The sequence below is a fragment of the Lactuca sativa genome, chromosome 9 (genome assembly GCF_002870075.4).
Source record: "Lactuca sativa cultivar Salinas chromosome 9, Lsat_Salinas_v11, whole genome shotgun sequence".
Classification (NCBI taxonomy): Eukaryota; Viridiplantae; Streptophyta; class Magnoliopsida; order Asterales; family Asteraceae; genus Lactuca; species Lactuca sativa.
In genome coordinates this window covers 64606219-64617771 of record NC_056631.2, presented here as the reverse complement: position 1 = coordinate 64617771, position 11553 = coordinate 64606219, and the positions used below count along the sequence as shown (strand labels likewise).

Genomic DNA, 11553 nt, shown 5'->3' with positions numbered 1-11553 from the left:
GTAGCGTGAACTATTGAAATTGAAAAAAAACATGAGGTTTTGTCTTTTGATTACTAAGGTGCTGTTTGTTTTTTTGGAAAAAACCTCTTATTGCTGCACGGCGCAACACTTTTCATCTCGCAGCTGTTTGTTTTTTAGAAGTCTTCTGAGTCAAAAACCTTTGCGCGTGCTCTGTTTGGCGCAACACTTGTACTGCCTCTTCCAACCTTTATTTTTTATTTATTTTTTATTTTTTTTAACTGCTGAAATTTTGATTACATGTTGTTAAAATTTTATTTCACATTTTATTTTCATTTTTTTTTTCGTTTATTCTTGTTGAATTTATTTATCGTTTTTTTATATTCAATAATGATAATTTCTTGATGAAATATTATTATTTTTTACTAAAATATCTTTATTTTTTTTTGTTGAAATATCATTAATTTTACTGAAATATCATTAATTTTTACCGAAATGTTATACATTATTAAATTTTACGTATTAAAAAGCTATTTCCGGTTTATAAAATTAGTTTATTTTAATTTTTTAATATCTACAGCAGTATACAGATGTTAAAAAAACAAACACTTCTTATTACAGTCTGCAGCCGTTTGATCCACCTCTTCTATTGCAGAGGGTTGCAGAGGTGGTCCGCAGACTTCATGAATTTTTGCTTCAGAAAATCAAATAGCACCTCAATTGCCGATTATTAGATATTGAGAGGGTGTTTGGCTTAGCTTTTTAAATGACTTTTGTCTTTATCTTTTAGAAAAAGTCTCAAAAGATGTTTGGCAAAGGAAAAAGGACTTTTGTAAATGACTTTTCTCATAGAGTAATTTGAGTCTTTTTGAAAAGTCACGATTACCTGATTTTTCCAACTTTTCACCAGCTAAAAATATTAAATTACCAATATACCCCTCATCTACCCTAAACATTTCCTTTTTTGTCATTTTACATGTAAAAGTTAAACCAAACACTTTAATTTTTGATTTTTTACATACAAAAGCCAATCCAAACACATTTTAAAAAATAACTTTTATAAAAAGTTTTTTTACAAAAAGTCTTTATACAAAAAAGACTTTTACCCCACAAACACCTGAATGAATGAATGAAGCATACGCTAAAATTGGATCTGAGACATGAGCAAAAGACACCTATGCTTAGAAGTACAAAACAACTATAATGGGCTTCGCTTATGGCTTTTACAGTGGGCTTAATAATCCATATAATTGGGCCTCTAAATTAGAAACTGGGGCCCAATATTTCCAGGCTTATGTAAACCCTTACTTAGTTGTTCATCCATTTAAATACCTCAAAGAGTCGCACACTCAGGCTTCAGCAACTGAAAGGGGTCATCTTGTTCGCCGCCGCGTAAGCAAACCCTAATCCTCATCACCATTCGTTATTCTCGCTCGAAAGCTAAATTGTTTTGTTAACCTATTCGCAGAGAGACTTTTTTGCTGTTGCAGGAGAAAAAATGGTGTCAGGGAAGAAGACGGTAAGATATACACAATTACACATCATATCTCTATATCTCTATATGGTTCTTTGTATTGATGTCTGCTGTTGATCGTTACGTTTATTGATTCTGATCTGGGCTTTCTTCTCGATTACAGAAGAAGACTCATGAGAGCATCAACAATAGGTTGGCTCTTGTGATGAAGAGTGGAAAGTATACCCTTGGATACAAGACTGTTCTTGAGTCTCTTAGGAGCTCTAAAGGTAACAGTTGGTAAAATGATTTGTTATATATAATGGAGGATCTTAGTTTGTACTGTAACGCTATGCTCTCTATCTGATATTAGTTTCCATTGAAATTTACTATAAAGATAATCTTTACCTTCTTCAAATTTAAAACATTTGTTATTAAATTCGTTAGGAATTGAAAACTTATTGCTGTGAAAGAGACCAAATGAGATGTTACATTCTGATACTTTTGATTAAAGTAATGTTGATGCAAAGTAGTCGCAAAATTGTAAGATATACCCCAAATTTTATTTTTTGGGTTTTTGATTTGTATACGTAAATGCATCCCATATCATCAGTTTTCTAAAATCTTGAATTTTGAATCCATGTAAAACACACGCGAATCCTAGTTTGTGAACATAGTGTAAAAGAAAAATCTTATTTTGATAGCTTTCTTGCAATCAATTGAGCTTTTGATGTATAAAATTTGACTATGCTGATAACTGAGAAGAATTTTATTAAGAAAAGGGTAGAACGTTAGATATTTCAATTATAATTTTACAATAATGTTTTGTAATTGTTATTGATTTGTTGCAAACCGCAGGAAAGCTGATCATCATATCAAACAATTGCCCTCCCTTGAGGAAGTCTGAAATCGAGTACTATGCTATGTTGGCTAAGGTTGGGGTTCATCATTACAATGGAAGTAAGTCAACATATTATTAGTCTTTCTACTTTTTATTGGGATTTGTGTCTTTTTTGTGTATGTTACTATTTTATCTATCTTTCTTGATGTGTGCTAATCTTTTTTCTCAGACAATGTGGATCTTGGAACAGCTTGTGGAAAGTATTTCCGTGTGTCATGCCTTAGCATAATCGATGCAGGTAATAATCATGTGCCATTTTTTTGCATTTAATGTTTTTTTTATGTATGATAAATATGTGTTTGATATTTTTTTATTGTGATTATCAGGTGATTCTGATATCATCAAGTCTCTTCCTGGTGACAGCTGAAGAACAAGATGAGTGCAATAGGGTTTTTAATATCTTTGATTACTCCAATGTTGAGTTGAATTTTTATATTTTGTGCTGAATCTGTAGAAGACATGGATGCGTTTTAGCATTTTGGGCCCTCTAGTAGGATACAATTGTTCCATTAATGAAATTTTGGTTATGGTTCTTTTGCATTTGTTTATTAATAATCTTCGACCACATAGTGCTTTTATTGATAGTCTTCAACGCATATATCGCCATTTACATTTTAACTGTTTAAACAAATTTATAAACCAAAAATATGTATACATAGAAATGGAGTTGAATTCAATTTTTTTTCTCCATGAAAATGCATGTTACATTCTAATTTATTAGACAACTTCAATTCTTTTGAATCATTCTGCGAAGGTTTAATGTATTCGGTAACACCAAAATTTGAACCCTTGACTTTGTGTATGGAACTTCGCATATCAGTTAAGTTTTAAATACTTGCTATTTCATTATTAATTAGTTACTCTGTTTTTTTTATATTTATAATGTTTTTTTTTTAATTTAATTACACTCGAAATTTAAGATTATGAAATACAAAACCTTGAATGTTTTTATAAAATATTTTTTAGAACTATTTTTTATTAAATAATTTGTATTAAAATATGATATGTTTTTTAAAAAAAAATCAAATAGTAAAGTTTTATAGCATCTTAGTTGAATTTGTAAAAAAATAACTCTAAAAACAGATTAACCTTTGAAGAAAATATTTAATTTGGTGGTTAATATATTGAAGAAAATATTTAATTGGTGCTTAAAATTAACATTATATGAAAAAAGTTTTGAGTCAAACATGCTCTTACTTCAAAGCTACTATGTTCTTCATGACTTCAATCCTTGATCCCGATGCACTTGAGTACTCCCGTCCAGAAACCCACCGTCTCCTTCGCTTCAAGATGGTTAACAGGTTCAGAAAACTTTGCTATCTCGCTAAGCTCTTCAAACGCGTTCACAAGATTCTGAAGTCTTGCGACAAACTCAACCAACAAAGTAGTAAAATTTGCAAGAGACAAGGCTTTCGCACTTTCGTGAGTCTTCACTTCACGCACATTAAGAATCGTGTCACCATGTATCGATAACCTTGAAGGCCACTGCGTCTGCTTCTTTAGCGCATCTACCGACGATTCCCAATCCAACATGGAAGAAGGATGATTAGTCTGCTTTTTTAGCACATCTACCGACGTTTCCCAATGAACAATGGCAGGACGACGGGACTGCTTCTTTACCACATCTACTGACGATCCCCAATGCAGCATGGATGGCTGACGGGACATATATGGAGTCTTACGGTCTAGGGATTTGGTTGGAAGAGGCGATTTTCGGTTTAGGTGTAGGTTTAGGTTTGTTTCACTGCGGAATTTGACAAGTAGTTTTGGTTTGATTTCGTCTTCTTTTAGTTCTTGAACAATATCGGGATCTTCAAACCCTTTTGGTTGCCTTCCGTGTTCCCGTTTGTCGGAGTTGATGAGATGGTAAGAGTTTTGGTCGATCGTCAATTGTAATTCCTCCGCAGCCTCGTGAACTTTCATGAGCAGGTCGATATCGGGGCTTAGTTTTTCCATTCTTTCCACTTTGCTTCCTAGCTCACGTAGGACTTTTGCGCCTTCTGTGCCTACTTTCAGGATCTCGTTTTGGAACAGGTTTCTTAATTCAACAGAGGCCTATATATCGCCATGGAAAAAACAAATTAAGGTTTTAGATCTTGCAATAGGAACTTCAAACATTCATCTGTTAATTTGTTCTACATTAAATAACTATGCTTTCGGAAGTAGAACAAAAACGTAACTCCATCTATAAAGATCCTTAAACCATAAATCTAGGTGAAGAAGATAAGTTACTTGTATTTCTGCAAGTATACAACTATGCATTCCCATCACCATGAACGCACAATGCCTAAGCGCACCACTAACTTTCACATAAGAACTCCATGGATACCTCAACATTTTGTAACGTCCATGAGGTGGTTCCCAAACAGCAAACCCCAGCTGCAATAAGTAATTAAACTTGTTGGCTAATGGCGTATTCATTCACATTCACACTTATTTTGTAAAAAAAAAAAAAAACAAACCCATATATATATATATATATATATATATATATATATATATATATATATATATATATATATATATATATATATATATATATATATATATATATATATATATATATATATATATATATATATATATATATATATATATATATATATATATACCAGAGTCTCTTCTTCACTTGATGACTGTACTGCCGATCTATATCCACTATACAAAGGGTCATCCGAGGCCTGATATACCAAGATTTTTGAAGGTATTCTTTCGTATCCGAAATGTTGAAGGTACTTGCTAACACATCCTATATAAAAGTTAATGTATTGGTTAAATCGTTACATGGTTTTATTAAGTCAAAAATGGAAATTTTTTTTACCTTCTAAGGAAGTAGCAACCCCCCTGAAGTTCTTCACCACCAATTTATGCAGATCTTCACCAGCCCAAACTGGAAAAACGCATATACTAACAACCAAACACACACCTGTCCCAAGGACAACTAACAACGAACGGGAAAGAACTGTTTGGTCAATATGTGAAGTCCCTGACACGAGTACTACGCAGAATGTTAACGTAAAGATTCTGAACCCGTATTCGTATGGCTTCATTGACGGATAGAGTTTGATATGGCTTGATATCGAGCCTGAAACAGAAAAGGAAAAAGAATAAAGTTTAGACTTTAGTGAAGGAAATTATATATGAAAAGGGTGTTTAAATCGACCTTCTATAAAGATGCTGATCACAATTACAATCTTTCGCAACTCCCCAGCCCACATGGATAGTTGAGCGATAGCTAACGCAAGCACGCCAGCAGATAACATACCCAAAGCAACGTTAAATCCTTTGTTAAGTGTTGCTCCTATATGAATTCAATCAAGTTTAATCAGATCAAACGAAACAAGGGAATGACATTGACGACCATATTTTATCCAGCAGAACAAACTATATTGAGCAATTAATTAATGATAATGATACAAATCCGAAAATGGTGATTATGTTCTTGGAAAGAGGAAGTTATAAGGGTTAATTAGTTACGTACCTATGCTGAATTCGAAGACGAGGATGACGGTTATGACTGCCCAGATGGAATACTGAGTGACATAATTAAAGGGTTCTTTGAAGAATATAAGAACACAAACGATAGCAAATGCCAATCCGGATTTAGCAGCAAAGATGAAATGTCTGGGATCGGAGCGACCCATCTGGTAAACGTTAACAAAGAACAGTCGAACATCGTTCCACCAATCCGCAGCATCTTCGTTGTTGGTCGTGCGAAAGGATTCATTCAAAAGACCAAATTCCGAGTAATCCTTTCGAGATAGAAACCTTTCTTTGCCTTTGTCTGTAAAATTACGACGCGACATGGATCCTAGATAGATTGGTTGTCAGTTTTGTTCTTTGTCAGGGATTCAAGAATGTTTATGAGCGACACGTGAGATACATTAGGATCCATATATTATGGAATTGGATTCCATCAAATTCATTTAAGGTATTATTTGGTAAGATGCAATTTTAAGTTCGTTTTAAACGATTTTTATATATTCTTTTATTAGTTGTGAAACCCGTATATTATACGGGTTGATTAAAACAAAATGTTAAATATAAACGATTAAATGAGAAGTTTATTTGAATTCAAAATTTGAAATAAATAAAAATTATGAGAAAAAAACATGCAAAAAATAAATAAATTAAAATTACTGTTTAGTTATCAGACCGGTATACTAAACAGGTTAATTATAACAAAATGCTAAACACAAAGGTTTAAACTATAAATTTATTTGAAATTGAAATTGAAATTTAAAATTTAAAATTTGAAATTAATATTATTATAGTAGGTTTAATTTATGGAAACTAATTAATAATATATTAGAAATGGAAAATAAAATAAATGACAAGTGGAAAATAAATATATATCTCTAAATTATGACAAAATGACATGTGGCAAATTGAATGAGAGAAGAACATGTAGCAAAATCATTCTTATTTATCATGATAGATATCTATTGTTTTGAGATAAACATATTCATCATCATTTATCACTATACACTATATATTATTAGAAAACAATATATATTTTTATAAGTATTGGGGTAACTATAAATATGATATAGGAGGAGGTGATGATAGAATTACCCATTTTAATTATGGACGTATTGTATAAAATTTTTTGCTATCTTATATTTTCATCAACTTTATTAAACAAATTTCAATTAATCTATATCATCTTTAATCGTTAACAATTTTAGATTTTTTTTATGGAATTTATTTTTGTGAAATATTTTACAAAAACTCCCGATCTAATTTATCATTTTAAACATTATTATATAAAACATATGTAATGTTTATAAAATTAAAATGTATTTGACAATAAAACTAAATAAAAACAATATATTATAATACATAAATTTAATACAATATATTATAATATAAGAAATTAAAATAAAGATTAGTAAATATAGAATTTGTATTTGCTTTTATCTCGTGACACAACATTTGATAATATGCAAGTTGTTCGACGGTTATGTATTGCATATTTTGATATAAAGTTTTTATCTTTTTTGATTCTTTTCGAAGACTTGATTGATTTCTTTCTTGTCTTCGTTTGTTTTGTTACTTCCTTTATATCATAAAAAATACAGAGCTAGATTCTTTAATCAAATTAGTCATATCATTTATACCATAAATACATATAGAAATAGCTTCGTTAATCATATCTCTCATAATAGCTCTTTATTCAACCAAAATCCTCATGTATATGTATTTCGGTAGCAACACAAGTTGATCTAAAAAGTAATATGCAACAAGTCGATTGGGAATCTTCATGTTACTGTATCATCCCTCCTTACTTCTTCACCCTATGGTGATGGTGATGGTAGGGCGATATCGACGGTTTGACCAACACGTCTCACTTAACTCAACTAGCTACATAGATGGAGAAGGCGATTCTTAATTCCCAAAGCGACCTAATCAACAATTTGCTTCAGATGGATCAATATTAAGGAATGTCTCATTCATGACGTGGACCTTGTTTGGAATCTATGTTTCTCCAAAACTACTACATGTTAGGACTATAACTCTACAACTGACACTTTTGGTTGCATTCTGCTTCCCGACTAAGCCAATGCAAATGACTATCTATCTCACTGTTTCAGTTCGTTATAATCTCATTTCATCTCACTCTTAAAAATGATGAAATGGAGGTGTTGTTTCAGTTCGTTATATATATATATATATATATATATATATATATATATATATATATATATATATATATATATATATATATATATATGTGTGTGTGTGTGTGTGTGTGTGTGTGTGTGTGTGTGTGTGTGTGTGTGTGTGTGTGTAACACCCATTTTTCAGATTTGATTCGATGACGACTTGTGGATTTCAAAGATAAAGTTTTTAGGAAAAACATGATGCCATGGCATGGCAAGTATCTGGCCAAGGCATGATCACGTCAATTAAATGAGGATCGCGGTAGCCCTGTCAAAAATACCCGATACTCGAATTACCCGCCCGATTTTTTCGGGTATCGGGTAAATCGGGTATCGGGTAAATTTTTCCGGGTAATCGGGTTACCCGATTTTTTCAGGTCGGGTAAAGGGTACATTTTTTGGGTTTCGGGTATACCCGAATTACCCAAATTATTTTAAAAATTCTTTTTTTTTTTGTAGAGCTTGTACTATATAGCAGGTATTTGATCACGCTTAAACTAACTATCATTATTGTAAAACATAAATATATTTATTATGACAATACGACACTAACAATATTAAAAGTAATTTTTATATATCATCACGTTCTTTAAAACTTAACTGTTTTCTAGATTATAGTTTTTATTACAACTAACAAACTCATTATCTTGACGAAACTTTAGAACATGACAAAACTTATGACTTCATTTATCTTAAACATTTTAAACTTTTAAATTAAGATCTTTAGGTATTTGTTTTTTTAACATCTTATTAGATTAGATTAAATCGTTAAAAAATTACTTGATATCTCATGTATTATTGAGTAGAAAATCTCAATGTTCAAAGCTTTAGTAACTTCATTTATGTCTCGTTTGTTTATATAAACAAGACTAATAAATCACGACGTATTTATTTCATTAAATTTGTTTTTAGGTGAAATTAAAAAAAAATCATATATTTCGGGTAATACCCGAATTACCCAAACCCGACCCGATACCCGAATTACCCGAATTTAGTTTGGGTAGGGTAACGGGTAATTTTTCTAACATGAAAAACCCGAATTATCCGACCCGAATTACCCGAAACCCGAAAAAATTACCCGTTCAACACCCCTAGATCGCGGTTGGATGGGCACCACGACGTGACAAGAGGGTGACTACGACGTGGTGGCTGTTGCAGTCTAAGTCCAAGATTTTTAGGGTTTGTCCCATATTTAAATATCTTAACTCTTTTATTATGTTATTTCCTTCAACCTTCATTTCCCTATTTCGAAACCATAGCCTACAAATTGAGTGTTGTTGAGGTTTGTGCGATGATCTTAGAGTTTTAAGCCTTGAAAAACATCTTAGGAGAAGAAGGTGGTGTGATTGTTGGTTGAAAGGTTGTATCTACTTCAGATCTTGCATCTCCGACATCTTGTAGAGCTTTGGAGAGTATAAAGCTTTTACCTTTATTATTCATGTTTCTCATATCATGCATTGATATCCTTGTTAATCCTTTGAAAGGATGTTCTTGGAGTTTAGAGAAACTCCACAACCTTAGACTTTCTTGGTGACCATTTCTTAGCCTAAGATGATGGAAAAACTATTACTTCATGGTTTTCTTTGGACCATGCACATGTTTTGGTCATATTGAGGGCTTAATGGACTTACAGTTTATATCTTGCTTTGTGGTGATGTCTTAATGGGTAAAGTTGGAAACTTTATCCATTAAGTCAATGCAAAGGACCAAATCTGAATTTATAGCCTTTGATCTGTAAGGGTTAAACTCTTAATGAAGAAAAGAGCAATCTGCCAGAAACCATGACATGGCCAAGAGCTCACCACAGCATGGTGAGTGTTGACTTGGTTGGCCGTTGACTTTTGATCAATTTGACCTTGGATAAAACTTGAAGGATTTGGGTTATTGATTAAGGAATGATATTTATGGATGATAGCTGGTTCGCGGGATTGATCAGTTCAAGGAGTGAGAGTGTTGTTGTGCTTTTCCGGTTTCTCAATTTAGGTGAGTCTTCTCACTATACCACGTGTGACATTTTATATCCTTATCTGATAGGAAAGAGGTACTATTAGAGTACAAACATGATAGTTGACTATGATAATTCCTTGATATGTATGTGTAGTGTAGGATACTTGGTGTCATGTTATGGTAGACTGATTTTGTGACTTCTGCATGAAAGATTGTGGTTGATCACAAAACCTGTATGAAATACTATGGTTGAATCACAACACATGTATGAAAGAGTATGGTTGCATCACAACATATGTATGAAAGATTGTGGTTGGATCACAACACTTGTATAGTTATGAATGTAACGTCCCGATTCTCAGGTATGGATTTAAATAAAGAATTTCTTTAGTTTTAAGTCCTACTCGACGAGTTAAGGCTGCCCTACTCGTCGAGTAGCAGCGAGGTGGGAGCGCGAATTTAGTGACCTACTCGCCGAGTCCACAAAGGGACTCGACGAGTAGGAGCTGGCAGATGAAACCCTAAATTTTGGGGCATTTCACCCTATTTAAAGGATCATTGGCCATCCCCTAGCCTCCCCTTTACTGCCTCTTGTCCGTCTAAAGCCCTAATCGTGTGTGAGCTCATCTTGTGCATTCTTAAGTTTGAAGGAGGATTTTCTTGGAGAGAAAAGAGCTTGGAGATCAAGCATTCAGAAGCAAGGAACTTGAAGGACCTAAGATCTATTGTAGTTAGCATCTTCTGGAAGGTATAAATCGTTACCCTAACCTCATTCATTCTTTTGGGCAACTTCTAGGGTTTTAATAGTATGTTTGGAAGCTACTCTTCTTTGCAATCTCAGATCTGAAGTTGTAACTTCAGAAATGAGCTCATTTGGGCTTTTTAGTGCATAAAATTTCCAGCTTGTGCAAGAATGAGACTCTCCCAAGGTGTAAAACTCTATTGGAAGCATAGATTGGTCATTTAGAGCCTTTAGAACCTTTCATGTGTGTAAAGTTTGCAACTTTACGTGATAAACATGCCTTAGAAGCTTGGATTTGTAATCTGGAGCCTTGCCATGGCTTAAAAAGCATCTGCATGGATGGTGGTCTGCGAGTTGGATGAACAACTCGGCGAGCCCAATGAATTTGGCCATGAATTCGACGAGTTGATGAACAACTCGACGAGTCCGTTGAAGTTTGCCTTGAACTCGACGAGTCGTTAGAAAACTCGACGAGTTGACTAAGGTTTCCCCGATTCTTGGACACATATGAGCTCGGTGAGTTGAAGGAGAACGACGAGCCAGTCAAAGATTTCACGACTTCTCGAGTTCAGGAAGGACTCGACGAGTTGGTGAACTGCACTCGCCGAATCGAGTCAACATGAACTGTTGACTTTGACTGTGGGTGTTGACTTTGACCAAGAGTTGACCAGATGACTTCTGAGGGTATTCTGATAATTTGGAAACTTGTGAAAAAGGGTTTTTATGGCATCTATAGGTAGTGAAGTTCGTGTTGGTGATTCGGGAGTTGAAGCTTCCTAGTATCTGACGTCAGTTGCGAGGTGAGTTATCCTCACTATACTAAGGGGTCTAAGACACCAAGGCCGGCCCATTGGATTGATATCCTAGTAGTTATTGATATGTTGAGTTT

The 11553-nt window shown here is 33.4% G+C and overlaps 2 protein-coding genes across 2 annotated transcripts; one reads left to right on the top strand and one right to left on the bottom strand.

The window, feature by feature from the left end:
* Positions 1–1146: 1146 nt before the first annotated feature.
* Positions 1147–2845, top strand: LOC111917760 (60S ribosomal protein L30). The gene is made up of 6 exons (XM_023913434.2): positions 1147–1350; positions 1427–1477; positions 1596–1701; positions 2270–2371; positions 2482–2550; positions 2639–2845. Exons 1-6 carry the CDS (start codon positions 1162–1164, stop codon positions 2677–2679), a joined length of 558 nt encoding a protein of 185 aa, XP_023769202.2. The 5' UTR covers positions 1147–1161; the 3' UTR covers positions 2680–2845.
* A 570-nt stretch (positions 2846–3415) lies between these two features.
* Positions 3416–6124, bottom strand: LOC111879501 (aluminum-activated malate transporter 4; the record flags this gene model as incomplete). Its single annotated transcript, XM_042898413.2, has 6 exons — positions 3416–4367; positions 4545–4691; positions 4925–5061; positions 5134–5397; positions 5476–5613; positions 5794–6124. Coding segments are annotated over 6 exons (1848 nt in total), but the record flags the coding sequence as incomplete, so codon positions are not given.
* Between the last annotated feature and the right edge of the window lie 5429 nt (positions 6125–11553).

Bases quoted from the DNA above. Each gene is read 5' to 3' on its own strand.
- LOC111917760 (XM_023913434.2), top strand. From the start codon at position 1,162: ATGGGCTTCGCTTATGGCTTTTACAGTGGGCTTAATAATCCATATAAT. The intron at 2,372-2,481 runs GTAAGTCAACAT...CTTTTTTCTCAG, and splicing joins GGTTCATCATTACAATGGAA to ACAATGTGGATCTTGGAACA. The intron at 2,551-2,638 runs GTAATAATCATG...TGTGATTATCAG, and splicing joins CCTTAGCATAATCGATGCAG to GTGATTCTGATATCATCAAG.